This window comes from Vulpes vulpes, chromosome 1 (assembly GCF_048418805.1).
Source record: "Vulpes vulpes isolate BD-2025 chromosome 1, VulVul3, whole genome shotgun sequence".
NCBI lineage: Eukaryota > Metazoa > Chordata > Mammalia > Carnivora > Canidae > Vulpes > Vulpes vulpes.
The window spans coordinates 138,097,094-138,119,829 of record NC_132780.1 but is presented as its reverse complement, the minus strand read 5'-3'; the positions used below and the strand labels follow the sequence as shown (position 1 = coordinate 138,119,829).

Genomic DNA, 22,736 nt, shown 5'->3' with positions numbered 1-22,736 from the left:
CTAATCCCTGGTCCCCATTAGTGCAGACAGAAGACATCACCAGATAGTGACAGTGTGCATGTCTGTGGTGATGCAAAAGGTAGTCAAGTCTGGGGGAAGAAGAGAGACTTGGGTGAGGCTTACTCCTGTGTCTCACTCCACATCCTAACTCATAGCAACTTTATTTTTTTTTAATTTTATAAAGAGATTATTTATTTATTTATTTATTTATTTATTTATTTATTTAGAGACTGAGCATAGGCATGTGAGGAGAGGGGCAGAATCTTCAAGCAGACTCCTCACTGAGCCTGAGCCTGAAGAGGGGCTGGATCTCAGGACCCTGAGATCATGACCTGAGTTGAAACCAAGAGTTGGGCACTCAACGAACTGAGCCACCCAGGTCCCCCAACATTACAGCAACTTAAAAGCTAATTAATGCCCGTATGTACACAGGGGAAACTGAGGCACAGGGTGGGAACGTGCTTAGCCTGAGGTTAATGAGAAGTTCAATGAGGGTGTTTACCTCTTACAAAGAGAAAGTATAAACAGTGTTCCCATAGAACTACTTTCATGGTGAAGAAATAGAAGACTATTTCCAGGGAGCCCCAGTCTGATGGGAGACACAGCCCTGCCCCCAGGGAGCCCCAGTCTGAGGGGAGACACAGCCCTGCCCTCAGGGAGCTCCAGTCTGAGGGGAGACACAGCCCTGCCTCAGGGAGCCCCAGTCTGAGCTGGGGGCGAGGGTGGGAGACAGCTTTGCTTATTTGTGAGTTTGAGTTTGAAGAGGGAGGCAGGTAGATTTTGCTTTTGTCATCTGTCATCTGTCCCCCACACTTCTCCCTCTTCCCTCAGTGCTGGTCTCTCTGTCTGGCCTGTACTAGATTGCAGTCTCCTAGAGAACAGTGAGGAACTATTTATTCAGACTCTGTATGGAGCCCAGCGCAGCAGGTGCTCCATAAATATTTATAGCTGCTAAGGATTTAGCACAATAAATACACATAACCTAAGTGACAGAAGTGTAGGGAGCATGGGACAAGCAGCTGTGTGCGTGGCCATTGGTGGTTAGGAATGGGGTAGAGGAGGAGTTAATAATAAACCGAAGTGATCAAAGAGGAGTGGAAGGCCCTTCTCTTTTGAGGTCCCCAGGGTGAGTGGGCAGAGAGTACCCCCAGTACCCTGAGCAGGGCTTCATTAGGACTTTCAAGGGTCTTAGAGATTTTTACCTTTGAAGGCTCCTTCACTAAAGAAAAAAAGTCTGCCTCTTTGCTGGGCCTGGAGGCATCCTATATAGCCCCAAACTACCCCGAGCCTAGCCCTGGAATGGGAGCAGCCAGGTTGGAGGAAGATTCAAGTGTTGCTTCCTGACCCCAGCTTTACTTGCATTAACCTCTACCCATGTGACCTACAACAAGAGAATTTCTTCAGCTAGTGGCAGAGATCCCCGGGGGGGCAGGGGTGGGGGGTGTTGCTGAACTCTGGAATATGTTTTACATTTTGGCTTTTTATTTCAGTGGCAATCTCAGATCCGTTCTTTACCAAAGATTCTTTTGAGAACAGTCCATTGTGACTTCAAGACAGTCACAGAATAAGAATTATAATGGGTGACCCTGTTTTGTGATTTCACTATTGTGCTTAGCACTGCTTAAGTGTTTAGCGCAGAGTGACCTAGTTAATCTTCACAACGCTATGAATTATCCAGTTTCACAGGCAAGGAACCGAAGGCACCGAGAGGTCAAGCAACTTGCCCGCAATCACACACTAGTAAGAGCCAGGATTCAAGCGAGTGGGGTGGCTGGACTCCAGAGACTGTGAGCTTCCCACTAGCCACCTTCCCTCTAATCAGGCTTCTTAGGACAGCACTTCTCCTACTGGGACTTCCGAGAGGGTGTTCTTTTGAAAGATTTCTATAATTATTCAACTTTGTTAGATACCCCTCTGACTCCCACAACACCTTGAATCTTTGTCCTTCTAGAACATTCTCATTAAGACCACCTTCCTTAGCGGCTGAGATACTACCACCTACCATTCAAGGCCACAATGAGTGTTACCCCCTTAAAGAAGCTTTCCATCTCTCTAATTAGGAGGAGTGTCCCCTGAAAAATCCCCATAAGCATTTTGCCATACTTCTCCCTACTCTCAATTTTTCTACCTGTAAAATGGGCAAATAGTATTACACTCTCAAATGGTATAGATACCTGTAGAGATAACAGGTAGAGAGATACGCTGTAGACACTGCCCCTCCTCCTTGCTGAGTTAGTTATCCAGGTATTTGTGAGCTCCTCCTGAAGAGAAGGGGAGATGCCCTGTCCAGTCCTGTCTGCCCCGTGTCCTGCATGCCCATGGGCAGTGGGTCTCAATGGAGGCGTGACTGAGTCCCTGCTGCTAAGTCCAGCAGGTCTGTGGGTGTGGGGGGTGGGGAGGGTGGGGTGCAGGGTCATAGGAGGGAGAAACTGGCTGCAGTGTTCCAGAGATCTCTACTCCAGACAGTGTCCAGGGTGGAGGACAAAGGTGATAAAAGGAGAGGACGGAGAAGACAGGCAGAGGCAGAGGGAAATGGGGACAGGAGGGAAAAGAAGATAAAGGGAGGGGACAGATGAGTTTGTTAACTTAAAAAAAAAGAGAGAGAGAGAGAGAGAGGAAAAAAAAAACAAAAAACCCTGTGAGGTTTGCAGACTAGAAGACCGAAACGATCCTCTCATCCATTCCACACACTCAAGGGGGCTGGGGTGGGAGTGCCTAGGGTGCTCAGGTGGCCTGAGTCTTCCTTACCCACATCTCCCAAATCTCATTTAATGGACTGGAAATGGACCAGATTAGATGAGCCCCACCCCCTCCCCACCACACACGCCCACAGAGAACCAAACTGCCCAGATGTAGAAACTGAGGCACAAAGAGGGCAAGTGACTTGCTGAGGTCCGGGGCAGGGCCAGGATGGGGACCCAGAGCACAGAATGCCGGCTGGAGCACCAGCACGCTCTTCCTGCTCCGCTGGTCCGTCGCTGGCGCGAGTTAGGACGCTCACATCCCAACGTGAAGAAAGACAATATTAGGAATGCAGAGAGCAAATCCCAGGGTAATGGAGCCTGGTGTTTGCAATAAAAATTTAAATGTGCCGTCCTGGTGGTGACAGTGACTTTTATCTGATCAGCCTGTCAGCGCTTAAGAAGGCCAGCTCTGTAAATGGCAAAACCAAATTGAATTCGTATTTACTGCCCTTGAGTCTGTGGGGTTTATTGCCTCCAATGGATTCCTCTCTTCTCTTTCTCTTCTTCCCGCCTTTCCACCCTCCTCCCTCTTCCTCCTTGTTTTTCTTGCGCTTCCAAGTGGCCTGATTATCTGCCAACTTGTTGGGAACGTTGACAACAGTGAAGGGCGCTCTTTCTGTGAGCAGATTATTTTCCCTTTGCGCCTCCACGTGACCTCTCCACAGCCCTTGCGTGGCCCTGGAGGCTGACCTTGCCCTCTGGCTTCCTGGGTCTGGTTGCAGGCAGGTGCCAGCAGCAGGAGAGAGACAGGCGCTAACTTCCTTGGGGCGGCTCCCTCCCAGACTGCAGTTTGTCAGCAGATGGGTCCTCCACTCAGGGCCACCACCTCCTGTGGGCAACTCTTTTCCTGTGGCTATAACAGGCCTGGGGCTCCTGAAACCTCTTCTTTGCCCCTTCACTCTTTGGGACAAAAGGGTAAAAGCCTCCCTTCTGTAGCTGGAGCCTGGGGACTACAGCTCCCCCAACCCTGCCCGCACACCTTAATCTGGTGCACACTCTAACTCTGTGCACATCCCTAACCCTGCCCACACCCCTAACTGTGTACCTACCCCTAACCCTGCCCACACCCCTAACCCTGTGCACACCTCTAACCCTGTGTACATCCCTAACCCTGCCCACACCCCTAACCCTGCCCACATACCCTACCTCTGTGCACATCCCTAACCCTTCCTACACCTCCAACCCTGCCCATACTCCTAACCCTGCCCACACGCCCCTAACCCTGCCCACACACCCCTAACCCTGTGCACACCTCTAATCCTGTGCACATCCCTAGCCCTGCCTACACCCCCAACCCTGCCCATACCCTAACCCTGCCCACATACCCTAACCCTGTGCACACCCTAACCCTGCCTACACCCCCAACCCTGCCCATACTCCCATACGTTGTCCCATCACTAAACTGCCTTCTGGTAGCCATTCCACTTTTTTGTCTTTTTCCTCCCAGGACCCTGAGTAATAACATGTCTCTGCTCCTCCACCCCTAGAGCTGGGAGGACACAGGAGAGCAACATAAGGAAGGAATAGGCAGGAGGACCATGTTCCCTTTGCTTATTACAAAGTGGGAGGAAGCCCTTTTTTTTCTCTTATGGCTTTTCTCTTATGCCTTCTGTCTGCTAGTGAATTTGTGGGGGTTATAAAATAGCAATGGTAGCCCCAACTGGTAAGCCCTCTTGCTTTTGTGGGTCACCTCATAAGTCTAGGTTGGCCATTAGCTGAGGATTCAGTTCCCAGGCCAGAAAAAGACCAGACAGACCTTGAGGGTGTAACATGGGGTTCTTTATACCCACGTTCCTCCTTGCAGCAAGCAGCGCCGGCCCCGCCACCACCAACAGGCTACATGAAACAGGCAAAAAAAAAAAAAAAAAAACCAAAAAACTCCCATCAAGAAGCCAATTTGATTGTCTAAATTCTTTCTGTTTTAATAATCAGAGATGTTATTAGGAGCCCAAGATTAAATATGCCATGCTTGATGTCCTAGCAAACACATAATAACAGGGCAGGGTAATAACCACAGGCCTTTGTAATGAGACCTTCTCCTTCTCAGAGTAGCCTGTGAACTTTAATGGTATCCTGCCCTGGGCTGCCCAGCTGAAGCCCCTCTGCCTACCCACGGGGCAGGGCTGCTTTCCGGGAGGCCTGGCCCTCACCAGGACCCCTAGGAGTGGGATGAAGAGACCAGCTGTGAGAGCAGCAGGCCACTGGTAATGCTAGCTTCAACTTCCAAAGGCAGAACTGTAGGCAGATGCATGGGATATAGAGATTACACACAGCCCAGCCCTCATGGAGCCCCAGTGTGCGGGGAGACACAGCCCTGTCCCCAGGGAGCCCCGGTCTGAGGGGGAGACACAGCCCTGCCCCCAGGGAGCCCCAGGGAGACATAGTCCTGTCCTCAGAGAGCCGGAGTCTAAGGAGGGAGATTTAACTCCTATCTCCAATGACCTTCAAGTCTGATATTCTAGTCAGATATGGACCTTAAATTATGTTCTCCAGCTGGAGTGAACTTTAATGCTATCCAGTCATTGCCCACCTTGTAGCCTGAATGGCTTGAAGAAGAAAAGCCAATTTTAATTTTAGCCTGAGCCAAACATAATGAGGAGAGTAAATCATAGTGTGAACCTTCCCTAGCCAAATGGAAATGAGTTTTGGATTATCTGCCGTTTTGAATTATCCACCCCACTGCTCCTTTCATTAGCCTAGTCCCAGAGAGGACCACACACTGAGGTTGCCCCCCTGAGTGTGGGGCCCAGGGAAAGGTCAAGGTGCTTGGGGGTGGGTGCTGGTGAGTCAGTGAACCCAGAGGTGCTCTGTGATTTAAAACAGGGAAAGATTAAGGGTTAAGATGGCAAGGACTGGGTCCTTGGTGGACATGCATCTGTAGGGTGGGCGGATTTGGGGCCAGGGAGAAAGGACTAGGGAGGCCCTGGTGCCTGGAAATGCATCCTGTGTATCCATACCCTCCACTTTCTCCCTCTGAGGTACAAAAGGAGTAGTCCACCCAGCTTCCCAGAGTACGATCCTTGCTTGAGGCTTCAGGTGATAGATTCCAAAAAGTGCTCGAAAAAGGGGCAGGGGGTATTTTAGAGAAGGAATCTTGAAAGTCATGACTGAATCAAAGCAACAGTCTCTCTGTGTGAAACCAGAGCTCCCACACACTCACCTGAGGGCTGGAATAGAGGCTGACAGACAGGGACAGGGAGGAAGGTCGAGGCCTACACTGATGCTGAGAGCCGCCAGCCCTGTGGGCTGTCTGTGTCCCCTAAGCAGGGACAGATCACAGGCAACCATGGAGATTAATGCATCTGTAGTTGACAACACGGCAGCAAAACAGCATTTGTTTCCATCAAAGCTGAACAAACAAGCTGGCTCCCTCTCTCCTCCTCACACACCAAGGGCTCACGGGCAGTCTCATTCACATCCAGGTCCTCATTCGTAAAACTGGGCCCTCCTTCACCCACACAGCCCTCCATTCAGGCAAACACACCCTGTTCACTCACTCTACTCACTTACCTCCATTCATGCAACACTCCCTCACTCACACATGAGGCGCCTCCAGGCGTGTGATCAGTGAGACGTGCCCGCTCCCTCACACACACACACACACACACACACACACACCTCTCCATTCACTTTCCAACCCTGACATTGACGCTCCACTGTGTCTGCACATGGGCCTCCCTTGGTCACACTCACTCACACGCTGACTCACAGCTATCTTCCGACAAAAGGCGCAGTGCTCCATGGCCCTGGTCGTGAATACACTGGGTGGAAAACAATTGCCATTCAACTCTTACTACCAATCCTTTGTGTGGGAACTCAGGTCTCCTTCCTTCCCAGAGTTGCTAGTTTTTTTGTTTTTTTGTTTTTGTTGTTGACAAGAACGTGTGTGATTTTCGTATCATTTTTTATTTCCATGTATGCGATATTTCCACAGTGACCCAAACTCAGTTGGTACCTTACGTAGTGAGAGTTATAATTAAGAAGTTTGCCCTGAGCTGGATTTCCCAGAAGTGGACCTGAGACAAGGATTTGAATGTAAGTGGTTTATCTGGCTGGTGATTGCAGAATATGTGGGAAGAGGTGTGGAGGGTGGGGAGGGGAAGACAGCTAACACAGTTTGTGAGGCGCAGGTGACTACAAAGGACAACTGGGCTCACTGTCACCGGGGACCTCTAGAAGACTGAAGAACAAAGAACATGTCTCAGTCATCACTCCAGTGGAGGAGGAGGGAGCTGAGGTAGTTATCCTCCACCCCTCTCATGGGGAAACATTGGTTAGAGCCTGCTGTCTGGCGCATTCTCCAGCGTGCCTGGCCTGCCCCAGACAAGGCAAGCATGCTCCTACAAGAAGTCAGAGTGTGCAGGGTGGCAAAGGTGCCAACGTGTCCATCTGATCATGCCAGAGCACTCATTTTCAGCTAGTCATTCATTCATTCTCTTATCAAACATGTCCCCCGATGCCTACTCTGTGCCAGGTACTGAGCTTGCTACTGGGGATTCAGAGCTGAACAAAATACAGTCCCTGCCAAGAAGGGGTTCCCAGGTGAATGGGGTAGGAGACAGGGAAACACATAATTCCATTGCAACACAATAAAAGCTATCATGGATGCATTAACACGGAGGCATAATGCTGTCATTGAGAACAGAGAGGAAGCAGCTCTGAGCTTAATAACTTACTTATGATAACAACTGCTTATCTTGCACAATAGAAGTTTAAACAGAGCGTAAATGGCCTCATTCTGCCCTTTTGATGTCTTCAACGTTATTTCCCCTTTTTGTTCCTGTTGCCCATGCTGTCTCGGGCTACTTTTTAAAATTAGTTTATGCAGAAGTTTGGGGATTTTGGATGTGGTCCCTGCCTCCCTAGTTTTGTTTAGGGACAGCACAGGGAATGTTTTTGCCCATCCTGTGTGAGTATCTTACTATGCCAAGAAACTGGGACCTTTCAGAAGGGAAGGGGCTCCCTTGGGGATTTGGCTTTTTTTTTCTCTCTCTCTCTTTCTTTCTTTCTAGCCTCTGTCTCTCTGTCCCTCCCCTACCCCTTCAACCTAGAAGCTGTGACTCCAACATCAACATAGGAGAAAAAAAAAAAAAACATAGGAGCTGAGCTGCCTGAGGTCCAAGGTTGTGCCTCTCCCATCAGACTGAGAACTCTAAGGTCTTGGGCTATCTCTCTTTCCAGCACATACTCCTTCAGCTTGCTTCTTTCCGTCTTTCTCAGGATTCTAGAAGAATCTCAACACAAGGCAGCATCTGAGAGGGGGTTTGGGAAATCAGCTCTCTAATGCTAACTTGTTTTTCATATCCTTAGAAGGAGCCCCAGTCTGTTATTTCCTGAGGATCTGGGAGATGGAGATGCTGGACGCGGGGCTGAGAGGGCCGGAAGCCTCTTGCTGGAGCCAAATGTGGGATTGGGGGCAGGGCCACCACCTGCCAACTTCTAGGCCAAAAAAAAGCAGCCACATCAGCTCTTGTCTGGAAGTCAAGTTTCCTTTCCCTATCCCCTTGCTCCAGAGCCGGTCCCTCCAGGGCTCGCCTTGAGTGGAATGATTTATGGGGAGCAATAAGTGCTCTGGGAGGGCAAGTCTGGAAAGAAGGTGCAGGCAGCTGCCTCTCCTGACAGATCTGAACCCCTCCCACTTTTATTAATTCACACTTTCCTGGCTGGGAGCACCCTGGAGGGGCCATTTCTTTTTACCTGAAGCAGAGACAGGCATCTTACTTGATTTACAGGCTCCAGGGGCGGGTGGCTCCTTGGCTGGTTGCTAAGGTATCTTTTAAATGGAAATCAGGGTGGAGAGATATCACATATATCGTGCCAGCCATCTGCTAAATGTTGCCTCTTCTGTCTGGAACAGCTCGAGGTGGTTCTGACAGAGAGGCAAGGCCCAGGGGCTGGAGGGAGTGGGGAGGAAAGTCTGTGGTCTCACCATCCAGTGAAGGAACAGGAACTTGCATTTTCTGCCGCCATGTCCATTAGTTTTCTGCTTTCTCTCCTCATCTTTCTTTCTCCCTTTTGTTTTAAATATAAAATCCCATCTGGAGACTCTGATTACAAACCATCAGCCTAGTTCTACACGCTATATTTATTGCCAGTATATTTAAGTGTGTGCATGCATGCGTGTGTGTGCATGCACGCTTGTGTGTGTTTGTGTGTGTGAGACTCACCACCGCAAAGCTTGACAGGTGGGTCTTTCTGAGCTGGTTAGGCTCCTGCTCCTGAGAACCCCATCCCTAAGCAGGAAACACAAGTGCCCAAATTTAGTCAAACAGCTGGGCCATCACAGGTTACTAAGAATCCCATGGTTGCAGCAGCCAGTTTCTCCTTGTACACCAGGCACATGGAAGCCTCTGGAGGGGAGGGGGGGCGGGGGCTCTGGGTGGGAGTTAAGGGTGGCTGCTCTACTCCAAGGATAGCCTAGAGCCAGACAGTCATCAGTTATTCTTAGGGTAGCTGGGAGAGTTTGGGCCACACCAAACCTCTTTGAACCTCATTTCCTAGTGGTTGAAGTGGGGTTAGCAATACTCAAGGCTAAAAGGTATGGGAAGGTAGGTTGTTCACTGTGCAAGGTTGTCCAGTGAAGGGGACCTACAAATGCCCTGCAGGGATACCTGTTCCTAATTGCACAAGAGTACCTTATGGACCAGTGGTGGCATTCACCTGGCAGAGCTGCTGGGAAAACTGCCTGAAGAAACGCAGGAAAGGAAGAAACACTGTTTCTAACTAGAGACGCATGGATTCTTGTGGGCACTGCAGGTCCAGTTTTCTCCTCCTTTCTTGGCTCCTCCGTCTGCCTCTCCAGGCAGGTCCCCACCCCCACCCCCCAGCCCGGGCTCATAGACATTCCTAGCAGACAGGCTCTTGCTCTTCTGCAGATGGATTCCTCTGCATGAAGGCTGATGCTGACATTTGATACCAGCATCCATTTCACAGACTCGCTTCTGATCCTCCTGCACCTCTCTCAGCTTTGCCTCATCATTTGCCACAAATGATCCCGTAGCCCCTCCTGCCTGCCTTCATCCACTCCTTTGTTCCTGAGACCAGAACTCTACTCCTATCTCCACCTCTCCTTGCTCCCCTCTGTTACCTCCCCCATGCAGACATGCTTAGAGGGACCTAGTTGCTCCTTCCTGCTCAGGAGAGGGAGCCCCCCACTCTGGTTGTGCATATCCACATGCTCCCCTCGCCTCCCTCCTAACCTGGGGTTTAAGCTGCTTTTTGTTTGGCTGTGAGAGTAATATATTAAGTGACAGTTCTCAGAATACAATTTTAATTAAGATTCAATAGTCACTTCTCTGTCAGTAATCTTCCATGCTGATTACTTAAAATATATTTACCCAGCTCTATTATGTCACGGCTTTGAATTCATTAGACGTTTGTTAATCCTTAACAAACTTTTAAAAAATAATTTGCAAGGACAAAACTGTTTGAAACGATGGGCCCTATGCAGGGTATACACCCCAGAATATTCAGGTCCTTCCTGCTTGCAGAAGAGGGCAGGCGGCAGGATTGAGGATGGCTAGCCCCAGAGGATGCTGTAGGATGGCACAGTCTGTCCATATGGCACTGTGCAGCCCAGACAGCCAACCTTCCAGGGCATAGGGCAGGATCATAGAGGGTGGAGGAAGGGACGAACTGAAGAGATCTAGCATGGGCCATCAGCAAGCTTGGCCCTGGACTCATAGGAACCTGACTACCTTACCATTTCCTGTGTGCACCATGATGTGAAAATGCTGGAAGTGCTGCTTAGCCTTAAGTCACTTCAGTGTTAACTGACAAGAGCTTATAAGGAGAATGCCTTTCTCTTAGGGCCATAGGCTTTCAGCACACTACCTCCCTTTCTACCCATGCACACATGCACGCATACAGCTGCCTCCAGCTTAACTAGAGAGGGACATCACTGGGTGTGACTGGCTGTCCCTAAATCCCCAGTGGGTAGAGGGGATATCATTCATCTCTACTTGAGCAGACATGGTAGCCAGAGAAATAGGGACTCCCTGACTCTACCACCATGGTGAGTTTACAGTCTAGGAAGGCAGATAGATAAGTAAGTAAGAAATTATGATTAAAAGTGCAGTGAGCCATCTGTAGGACAAGGATAGAATAAGGGGCACCTAGCAGCAAGGCCAAATTTGGTCGAAGTTGTAGAGGGGCTTCCTAGAGTAGGTGATGTTTAAGCCAAGACCTGGAGGTAGAATAGGAACTTGGCCAGGTGGGAGTGGAGGTAGAGAGAGAGAGGCCAGGAAGAGCCCAGAGCATGTTGGCAATCCTAGAGGAAGATCAAGCATTGCATTTATAAGCGAGAGACATTGAGCTTAGCTGGGACATGAAGAGCAATGGGGCCAAGAATGGTAAGAGAAAAACTAGGATAGTGGCCAGGAGCAGTCCTTGCAAAAATGTATCCTTGTGCTAAAAAAATAAGAAGAGGGTCAGTGCAGATGGAGAAGATTCCTGTTTATCAGGCTCCAGCTAAGTACAGACCTAAAAGACCCAAGCACATTTGAGCACAGAGAAAGTGGCAGGTGGAAAGCTTCCATATGTAGACATGTCTGGGTTGGATGTCCCTGGTGGGACCTGGGTGAGGGTGGGCCGTGGTAACCCTCAGGTCTGTGAGAGCAAGGACTAACAGGGTGGGTGGTTGCTTATGGGATCCCAAGGCAGAACTGTATGCAATAATGCACTTGGTAAGGGCTTTTAATCAGGGTGACTATAATGGAGAAGATGAAGAGGGAAAAAAATCCTCCACAACAGAGGTAGGCAAACTTTTTCTGTAAAGGGTGAGACAATAAATATTTCGGGCTTTCCTGGCCACATTATATCTGCTGCAACTACTCACCTTTGCTGATGTAGTGCGCACACACACACACACACACACACGACATATCCGTAGATGATATGCAAATGAATAAGCATGTACATGTTCTAATAAAACTTTATTTCCAAAAACAGGTGGTGGGCTAGATTTGGCTCTTAGCTATAGTTAGCTAACACCTGCTCCAATGATGCTGCCCAGTATGGTAGCCAATAGCCACATATGACCAGTGAGCACTTGAAATGTGCTCTAAGTATTAAATACACACTCAATTTTGAAGACTTAGTACAAATAAAAGAATGTTAAATATCTCATTGATAGTTATATGTATTGATAAAGTGCAAAATAATATTTTGGATGTGGTGGTTTAAATAAAATATATTATCAAAATTTATCTCACTTCTTTCTCTTTTTATATAGCCATGAGAAAATTTTAAGTTACATTAATGGCTAGTAATTATCTTTCTATTGGACAGGGCTGATCAGAAACAACACTCCCTCCAGATGAAATACGGATTAAGTCTCTGACCCTCCCTGAAGGGTCTTCGTGGGAGATTTATCCAGAAAGAGAAACAATAACAGAATTCATACCTTCACAATAAAGTAATATCTGATTGGAATAGTCTTTTAAGTTTATCATATATCCTTTTAAATCATCTGGTTATTTTTTTCTGCACCTGTGCTTCTCAAACTGGGAGCTCTAGAGCCCTACTTCCTCGAAATATTAATGGTTGTTGCTTCCAAACAGGAATATCTTTAGCTTAAAAAAGGGGAGGCAATGCAGAATTAAACATTAATCCATTTTCTTCACTGCGGCAGAATTCCTCAACCCTTCTGCACTTGCTAATGCATACAGAGCTTTTGCAAGAGCAAGAAAAAGCAGGCAGCGCATCCCCGACTCAGTGGCCTTAGAAGGCCTTTCTTGCAGCACACCGCTTTGGGTGATGCTACGCAACCGGTGTGCAGATTTTTCAAAGGTCCAACTCCATTGATGTTTTTAGCAGCACATAAATAGAACTACAGTTAGTACAACATGGAATAGTGAGAAAACTAAGATTTGGAGGCACAAAGACCTGAGCCAAAGTCCATTTCTTCTTTCCCTAGATATTCATTCATGCAAAAGCACCAGCTATGCACCAGGCAGTGCCTTAAGCCCTGAGTATAGGGTGGTGGATACAAACAAGTCCTTATGTAAATTTTGGGTCTTTGTTGCTAGTACAGAAGACAAGTAATAAACCAGATAAGAAGGTAAAATAAATATACAGTAAGTTTAGATCATGATTAACTCCAAGGAGAAAACCCAAAGCAGGGAAGTGGGATATGCACAGTTGGAGTGGGGCCTTGGGGTGAAGGTGACTGTTGAGTGAGCATCTGAAGGAGGCAGTTCAGGAGTGGACAAATCCTCATCTGTATGTACGGATAAGCCCTTCCTTGAAGGGTATTCCTGAAGCCCAAATGAGATGATGTACGTGAGGGTCTGGGCGGAGGGCCTAGCACATACTAGGGTGCTCAGAAGAAGTTCATGCCTTTTGCCTCCTGTCTCACCCCATTCTTTACTTCCCTGAACTTCCAAAGGTTCATCCACTATGTAGATTCTCCATGGGGTAACTTAACTTCAACTAGTTCCCCAATAACTCTGGCATCTCCAGGGGCCAGCTCTTTCCTTGTCATGCCCTTGTTCCTAAGGAATGCTGGTCCAATTTGATTTCATGCCAACATGAAACCAATTAAGATAAAACTGCTTCAAAATATATCCATAGCACACTTTTCAAATCTGATGAGTATCACATGAACCACTGATATGGAATCATCCATCCATTCATCCAACACACTTATGGAGCACCTACTGTGTTCCAGGCACTATGCTAGATGCGTTGGATGTAACAAAACAGACGAAAGTACCTTCCGTTGTTGCAGCTGGCATTCTAGTGGGGGAGATAGGAAATATTCCATAAACATAATTAATGAGCAAATCAAGTAGTCTATTAGAAGGTGATAAGAGGTAAGGCAGAAAAAAAAAGTAGAACTATGATAGAGGGGTTGATTGGCAGAAGAGATTAGATCTCACATAAGCATAGGCCATTCTCTGCTGCTCCGTAAGGCAGGGGTTAGGGTGATGGATGACGCCCCAGTGGGGCATTATGAAGCTGCCTCTTGATCCTGACCTTGTGTCCCTCCCTTCCAGGCGCCGTGGCCTGAGTGACCAGACCATGGAGACCCTGCTTGGTGGCCTGCTGGCGTTTGGCATGGCGTTTGCCGTGGTCGACGCCTGCCCCAAGTACTGCGTCTGCCAGAACCTGTCTGAGTCACTGGGGACCCTCTGCCCTTCTAAAGGGCTGCTCTTCGTGCCCCCTGACATCGACCGGCGGACAGTGGAGCTGCGTCTAGGGGGCAACTTCATCATCCACATCGGCCGCCAGGACTTCGCCAACATGACGGGGCTGGTGGACCTAACCCTGTCGAGAAACACCATCAGCCACATCCAGCCCTTCTCCTTCCTGGACCTCGAGAGCCTCCGCTCCCTGCACCTCGACAGCAACCGGCTGCCCAGCCTTGGGGAGGACACCCTGAGGGGCCTGGTCAACCTGCAGCACCTCATCGTGAACAACAACCAGCTGGGCGGCATTGCGGACGAGGCCTTCGAGGACTTCCTGCTGACTCTGGAGGACCTGGACCTGTCTTACAACAACCTGCATGGCCTGCCCTGGGGCTCTGTGCGGCGCATGGTCAACCTCCACCAGCTGAGCCTGGACCACAACCTGCTCGACCACATCGCCGAGGGCACCTTTGCCGACCTGCAGAAACTGGCACGCCTGGACCTCACCTCCAACCGGCTCCAGAAGCTGCCCCCAGACCCCATCTTCGCCCGCTCCCAGGCCTCCGTCCTGACTGCCACGCCCTTTGCTCCAGCCTTGTCCTTTAGCTTTGGGGGGAACCCGCTGCACTGCAACTGTGAGCTGCTCTGGCTGCGGAGGCTCGAGCGGGACGATGACCTGGAGACCTGTGGCTCCCCAGGGGGCCTCAAGGGCCGCTACTTCTGGCACGTCCGCGAGGAGGAGTTCGTGTGCGAGCCGCCTCTCATCACCCAGCACACGCACAAGCTGCTGGTTCTGGAGGGCCAGGCGGCCACGCTCAAGTGCAAGGCCATCGGGGACCCCAGCCCCCTCATCCACTGGGTGGCCCCCGATGACCGCCTGGTGGGGAACTCCTCAAGGACAGCCGTGTATGACAACGGCACCCTGGACATCCTCATCACCACGTCTCAGGACAGCGGTGCCTTCACCTGCATCGCAGCCAACGCCGCCGGGGAGGCCACGGCCATGGTGGAAGTCTCCATCATCCAGCTGCCACACCTCAGCAACAGCACCAGCCGCACCGCCCCCCCCAAGTCCCGCCTCTCGGATATCACGGGCTCCAGCAAGACCAGCCGGGGAGGCGGAGGCAGTGGAGGCGGGGAGCCTCCCAAAAGCCCCCCAGAGCGGGCTGTGCTTGTGTCCGATGTGACTACCACCTCCGCCCTGGTCAAGTGGTCGGTCAGCAAGTCAGCGCCGCGTGTGAAGATGTACCAGCTGCAGTACAACTGCTCCGACGATGAGGTACTGATTTACAGGTGAGCCAGGGTCTGCCACCAAGGGGAGGTGGCTGGCAGGGGAAGGAGGAGGGGAAGGGGAGGGTTTTGAACTGTTCCCTCCCACACCCCTTCTCCCCAGAGGTGCCTGGGAGATTCATGCAGTGAACCGTGCCCTCTGTGCAGGTAAGAGAACATAGAAAGCATATCAACTAAAGTTTAGGAAGAAAGGAACTCCCGTGGACAGCCCCAAGAGTTGAATATGTAGCAGGACCAGGCCTCCCAGGGCAAGGCTCTGGCAGGTGGTCATGTGGCTACAAGCCTCTGAACTTTCTGTTTTGAGCCCCAGGTGGAGAACAATGAGCAGACCTCTCGGCGAAAGGATCTGACTCCTCCAAGGAGGGATGAATCTGGCCTTCACCTGGACTTACATGCAGTCATGCTTAAGGCTTTATGGTCCGGAAGAGTAGAATTCAGATCAGGGTCCTGCCACTTGGTACTCATTTAATTCTCCTGGCCTGCCCATCTGTCCCCATTTGTAAAATAGGAGAGTCTGTACCTGACTTAGGCGGGATGCTTGATTGCAAGGTAATTGAATGCAATCCAAACTGGCTGAAGAAAAAAAAAGGGGGGGGGGAGCAAGAGATAGTGTGTTGGCTCGTGTAATGCAAAAGTGAGTCCCCCCACCAACATCCTGTATTCCCCTTTTTTCTGGTTGGTCTCATCTCCACCAAGTCTCTTCCCTCAAAGCAGCCCTAGAGTCCCTTTGACCCTTTCTCAGTTGATCCTACAGAAGCCCTGGATGAACTCTGATTGGCAAGAGCAGGGAGTTGCCTGGGTATTAGAGGTGGGGTCATTCTGCACCCCATGCAGAAAATCTCTGGGCACCAATCTCCTTTATCTGGAAACAGAGACCATGATGTTGACCTTGTAAATTTATAAGATGAGGGTCTAGGGGTCATTTCCCGGGCTTGGTAGAGAGGGAAGTTAAAACTAAAAAGCTATATAGAATTGCCTCTGTCATTCAGAGGGAGGAGCTCACGGGGTGATAGATCCAGGCCAGAGTGTCCAGGATCCAACCACAAATGAGTTCCCATCTTAAGACAGCCTTGGTTTGCAGTAAACGTGAAGCACATGGCCAAGAATCTTACTGCTCAAGGAATGCCTGGATTCTTCTAAAATTCAGGGGTTTTAATGTTTTTATATTATTTTTTCAGGGAGAGAGAGAGAGAGTGAGCCTGAGAGTGAGTCGGGGATGGGGGAGGCAAGAGGGAGAGGAAGAGAGAATTTTAAGCAGACTCCACACCCAACATGGAGCCCAATGTGATGCTTGATCTCATGATCCTGAGATCGTGACCTGAGCTAAAATCCGGAATCGGACACTTAACCGACTGAGCCACCCAGGAGCCCCTCTTTTATACATTTAAAATTATTATTCTGAGAAGGGATCCCATTGGCTTCATAGACACACAAAGGGTCCATGGTGCAGGAGCAGTCAAGAGCATTTAGAGTTCTTCGAGCTCCACTCTCCATTGAGAAGTCTCTGGATGGGAATGTGTGAAGGAGAAGTGCTTGTAAGGAGGGCGTTCATTCACCAAATGGAGTCCCTGAGACTGAGGGGTGCATCATGGAACCTAGTGGAAATCGAGGCACTTCCTTGACCTGGCACATACTTGGCTTATCTGGAGAGTAGCTTTGCTTCTCAGACTGTGCAAAACAAAACAAAACAAAACAAAACAAAAAAAACAAAAAACGGCACTAGAACCTAACTTAAATGTATGCATATATACATATATAAAGAGATCTATAGGTATATCATTAAGCCTAAATATACATGAATGTATTTTTCTAATTATAAAACTAATAGTCTTTATAGAAAATTTGGAAAGCAAAGAAAATGACAAAGAGAGGGGCACCTGGGTGGCTCAGTTGGTTAAGCATCCAACTCTTGGTATCAGCTCAAGTGGTGATCTCGAGGTTGTGAGATCGAGCTCTGTGTCTAGGTCTGCGCTCAGAGCAGAGTCTGCTTGGGACCCTCTCTTCCCTCTGTGCCTCCCCTCAGATAAATAAATAAATAAATATATATATTTTAAAAGAAAATGACAAAGTGACATAAGAATTACCTGTAATCCCACAACCCAAAGTTAATCAGAGGCATTTGGACTCTCAGTTTTATTTCAATTCAGAAAAGGTGCTCCTGGGTGGCTCAGTTGGTCAAGTGGTTGCCTTCAGCTCAGGTCCTGATTCCAGGGTCCTGGGATCGAGCCCCACATTGGGCTCTCTGCTCAGCAGGGAGTCTGCTTCTTCCTCTGCCCTTCCCTCTGCTCGTGTTCTCTCTCTCAAATAAAGAAAATCTTTAAAAAACAACAACAAAACAATATTTATGATCAGTCTAGTTTGTACTTCTTAATTCTTTACACTCAACGTTATACTTGCTTAGTTCCCATGGTGCCCAAATATTTCCCACTTGTCTGTACCACAATTTCTGTAACCAGTCTTCTATTGTTGAACATTTTCAACATTAAAAGTAGTGCCTCAATGGATTGTTGTACCTAGATATATTTATGCAAGTTCAGTGATTTCCTTAGCTTATTTTTCTAGGGGTTGAATCACCGATTTAATGAGTAAATTATAATCTTTATACATTGCATGTAAATATTTACTGACCTCACCAGAGGAAAGTGACAGTGCCCATTTCGACCACACCTTTGCCAATGATTGAGTATGTAAATACTTTCATTTTTGCCAATTTTATAGATGAGAAATGGAACTTGTTTTAATTTGCATTTTTTCGATAACTTGTGAGGTTGACCTTTGGAAAATAAGTATATTTCTTCACTTGTGAATTTATTATATGGTCTTGACTTTGATAAAAAGTGTAAAGGCGAAATGCTCCCTGCTCTGAGGCTCACACAGGGCGGAAGCAAGGCAGAGGAGTGGGGGCAGTGGGGGCTGTTGGTGTCCAGGCAGCAGCATGCCCATACGGTGCCCCTCCCTGGGGGCCCCAGAAGCCCAGGCAGGGGCACAGGAGGGGTTGGGGCTCTGCTCCTTAAGTCACTCAAGATGGGAATTCAAACTGCTTGCATTCAGTGAGTGAGAACCTGGAGATAGTAGGTGCATAAAAATAAATGAAAGGAAAGCACCAGAAACCTTGGAATTAAAAAAACAAAACAAAACAAAACAAAAACAAAAACAAAAACCTGCTGACTTCCTCTGAGTACGGTCACAAGGACTGGAGGAGTCAGAGCTCAAGAAGCTCATAGATAGTGTGAGCACACAGCTGGTGTTTGAGGTACATGCTTCATGATCATTATTGTTAGTAAAAGTAATAGTAATGGTGAGAGGAAGACCATTATCTTGTCGGCTATGCTTGGGGGAGGAAACGAAAGAGGAGGGTTAGGTACACAACTCAGTCATCAAGACAGAGTTTCAAAATCTTGCAGAAGAAGTTCAGAGTGAGTCTGTAACCAGATGATTAGGGACAGCAGTCACTAGACACCATCACTGCCTGCTTATTCTGTGTCTGACTTGTAGCTTTTTGGGCAGTCACCCATTCAGGCCCCCCTCCCGCAGCATGCCGAGAGGTAGAAGGGGCCGAGAGAATTAGAACGCTCTCCCAGGCTCACATGGCCAGAAATAAGCGGGACTAATTTGACCCCAGGCCTTCTGTAGTCTGCGCCTTAGACTCAGCCCTGTGGCCACGCCGCCCAGCACCCTAACAGCGACTCTGGCTCCAGAGAAATAGGGGACCGCGATAAGGAAACAGAATTTTTAGTAAAGGAATTGTCCCCGTAAGAAAGAAAAGACACCAGTGGCTTCACAGTGTCTCCTGATGTGCACAGACTTTAGCAGGAGTGTACAAAAGAAAGGAAGAAAGGCCTGAATCCGAAAACAAGGAGGAGCACACGCTGTGCGGAGACAGAGCTAAAGGCTGCCAAATGGGGCTTTTGAATCTGTGTTGGGGGCAAAAAGGAAAAATGACAACAGCTTGCTGGTTGGGAAGGAGGGTGCAATGAGATGAGACAAGAGCCAGCCGGCCAGCCTGGCCGTTTCTGGTTTGCCCCCACAGCAACAAGCAGGCAGGGCCACAGATCTGCGCTGACAGCTTACTGGTGCCGGGCGCTATTCTCAGGGCTTTATGCCAACCAACTCATTTAGTTTTTACGATCCCCAGGAGGTGAGAACTATGATCATTCCACTTTCCATATAAAAAACTTGTCCGAGGTGTTATAAGGGGTAAGAAACAGAGACAGAAGTAGGATCCAAGCCGCCCAGGAAGGGCAAGACCTACACCACAGAGAAGGAATCGAAGAATGTGAGTCCTGATCCCGAGGCCCCCCGGGGTCACGTCCAGGACTACAGGAACGCTAGGTGAGCTTGCTGAGCTGTGGGAGTGGTCCTGAGGCGGCCTGGACGGAAAGACAAGTGCTTCAGATGGGAAAAGGGGCGGATATTCTGCTTTTCCAAGAATAGACCGCGTAAAGCATAGGATGCTAGGCTGGGCATGGAGTCCCTGCCAAATTCTAGAAAGAATTTCACAACAGATGGCGGTAAGCCCTCGGGAAAGAATGCTGATTGCCAGGCCCCAGCATGGGTTCCCAAGGAGAAAATCCTGCCCAATTACCGATCTGTCTTCAGGAGACACTGTGGACCTGCAGCTCAGACAGGCATGCCTCCTTGTCATTCTCAAGGGCAGCACCTCTCAGTCAATATCCTCCTTGCAGAGCGATTCTCCACTAGATCCCACCCCCATGCGTCCCCACAGGGAAGTGAATTCGAATCTCTGGGGTGCTCAGTGCCTTTGGAAAATGTCCTAGGAGTTTCCATTGGCTATGACTCACTACCATAAACAGAGCTTATCAGAATTTTATAGGACATTTGACAAAATCTCACACTGTACTTGGGACAAAATGGAGAAATGCATACTGGTGAGTGCACTTGAAATTGGTCAAGTAACTAGACTGATACATTGGTGGAGCATGCACATGCTGTGCCTCTTCAGCTTCTGCCCCCATTTCTGTGCTGCTTGATCCATTTTCTTATTGTCATGGATAACAACATGGAAGATGTGCATTCCCTCCCCTTGGGCCCAAGGACTCAATTCAACAAGCGCAAGGTGGGGAACATCTGGCTTGACTGGAATTTTGTGTGGCATAGGTTCTGAGTTTTCGTTGATCTCAAGCACATCGTGGCCACAAAGTGATGGAGCTGCTAAGCCTCCTAACGTTTTTGGTTGTGTTAACAGAAGTAAAATGCTCATCTCATGAGAGATTACGAGCCACTGAATCATTCAAGCTGATCAGAGCAGAGCTGTAGAATGTGTAATACAGGATGGCATGGTCGTAAGAGTCATTTTACCAACTGCAACGTGTCCAGAGATCAACTGACGAGAATGGGATTCTGGAAGCTCCATGAGATGGAGGAAGGTTACCTTGGAGATGAGGCAGCTTAGGAAAAAAAAGACCTACTCCCCTTAACTTATTCAAAGAACTTAGGAGTAGAAGAGAGGAAAACACATGCACGCACATGCGCACACACATATGAAAGTAGGCATCAGCCCATTATGAGAAAAAAGCCCAACAGCAACAGCTTTACATACCTCTCTCATTGCTCTCCATCTGGCCATGAAATTTGGTTTTGTATCTTTCTTCCTTTCCAGTATGTGCTTTCCATGTGTACTTATCTCTGTACCCCCAGCTCCTAGTAAGTCCTGGCCCACGACAGCTACTGGTTGACATTCGGTGAACTGAACAGAATGGAAATGAGCTTCAGAGCTGCCCAACAGCAGAATAAGTAAGAGCTGCCTCAAGTAGTGAGCCTGTGCCAGAAGGGTTCAAGCACAGTTGACTTCGTGCCAGGGACACTGACTTTAGGCAGGTATGGAAACATTTGACTTAAATGATCCCAGCCCTGATGATCTCTGATTCTGTTTAAAACCTTCATAATCCCATGATTAAGGCAATATGGTTATCGCTCTTGTTAAATCCACCTGTTTTTGCCAGTTAGGGCCACCGTGACATCTTACCTCCCGGGGTTAGGGTATGCTATCTCTTAGGGGTTTGAGCCCCAGGGCCTGAGGTCACAGACAGGGACTTTGGCAGAGGCTCAGATTGTCCAACCAGAATAGGACATGAGTCATCAATAGGTCACCTAATGGTGACAGAAGGCCTGGGAGCTGTGAGCAGTGTCTGAAAGCAACAGCTTCTAGTCCACATACCAGGAAGGGGGAGCAGCCGTGGTTAATCCCAAATCATGGATACCTCAGGATTTGAATATGACTATGAGACAGCGTCTTGTTCTTTTATCAGATAATTAGCTCCCTAATTATCTAATGGTTCTCGCTGACCTCAAGGCATTTGTCTTCCCTGCATACATGCGGCTCAGCCCCAAGGCAGCCCAGCATGTTTCCCACATGATTGGGGGAGGGCCGACTCTCCCATCTCTCTGCCCCAGAGCCTGCCCTTTCAGGAACTGTCCAGCACTAATGAGGACAGTGTCAGAGCAAGGAGGGGTCACAAGGGGAAGAGGAAGGGTGGTGGGAGAGGAGTCAGCAAAAGGGGAACATTCCTCCCCACTGGAGAAGGCAGCAGCTCGTCCCAGCTCAGCCTCATCCCTGGTGTGACATGGAAAGTTAAGTGCCCTGCATGTCATTATCAGCCCAAGTGACATTCACAAACACTTGTCTCCAAGAGTCATCAAGAACATCTGTCACCAGTCGTGATGTTGGAACCGTCCCCAGGAGGGCCGGGGAACAGCGAGCATGCTTCTAAAGCACAGTGTGGAATTAGCCAGGATGCCGCGTGCCTTCCTGTTGCTTATTATCCTGTGGCCATCAACATGTAGCGCAAGCAGGGGACTGAGAAGAGAGACCTCAAAGTTGGGGGAAGAGAGCAGCCATTCCAAGCCCCACCCCTGCTCTATCTGCAGGCCTCCCTTCCGTGCAGTCTTCTTCCATGAATGTCAGACATCACACCATCTCCCCATTCTGGGGAGACTGGGCCACCCCACTGAGCTTTGCATTGCTGGGGAGGGGGCATCTTCTACTGTTGGTCTGCCTTCCATCTAGAGAAAGGATAAGAGGGCCAATTCAGGCAGGTTCCACCCCATCAGCATCTTATCAATCAACACTGAAGTGGAGATCTATCTCCTCCCCAGGGAAAGACAGCCATCTGCACCATGGGGTGGAGGGGAATTAACCAATGAACCTGAGACTTTGTGGATATGGGGAGAAACTGGTAGGGACAAGTGTTCCCTAGAGGGAGGCGGAGCCCAGGTACAGGACCTGCTGTCTATGCAGGGGGAGGTCTTTGACTCGGCTGCTTCCCCAGACACCCCAGCTTCCACTGAAGGGTTGATTAAGCTCCCACAGGTGAAGGAAGAAAACGATGTGAAGGAGGAGACGGGAGTGGATGGGTCGGGGGAGGTTCCCTAGAAGTTTGCTAGTCGGAGCCAAAATCAAAACCAGCCTGCCTCGGAGTTTATGTTTTTCTAAATTTCTTTCACACTATTAAAATTATTGAAACCAGAATGCATGGCTCAGCAGTTGAGCGTCTGCCTTTGGCTCAGGGTGTGATCCTAGAGTCCCGAGATCGAGTCCCGCGTTGGGCACCCT

At 49.1% G+C, this 22,736-nt stretch overlaps 1 protein-coding gene across 6 annotated transcripts in view; it reads left to right on the top strand.

Moving 5' to 3' along the window:
• The window catches only part of LRFN2 (leucine rich repeat and fibronectin type III domain containing 2), a 177,009-nt gene that overhangs the window by 122,118 nt on the left and 32,155 nt on the right, over positions 1-22,736 (top strand). For 2 of the 6 annotated variants that reach the window (XM_025990864.2, XM_072731703.1), the window contains 2 exons: positions 6,679-6,779; positions 13,742-15,166. In XM_025990864.2, coding sequence (XP_025846649.1) covers positions 6,778-6,779; positions 13,742-15,166 — 1,427 coding nt within the window. In that variant the 5' untranslated portion in view covers positions 6,679-6,777. Of the gene's footprint in view, positions 1-6,678; positions 6,780-13,741; positions 15,167-15,266; positions 17,830-20,821; positions 21,002-22,736 lie in introns of those variants that run through there. The other 4 variants (XR_011996144.1, XM_025990866.2, XR_011996145.1 and 1 more) reach the window with 4 other exon arrangements.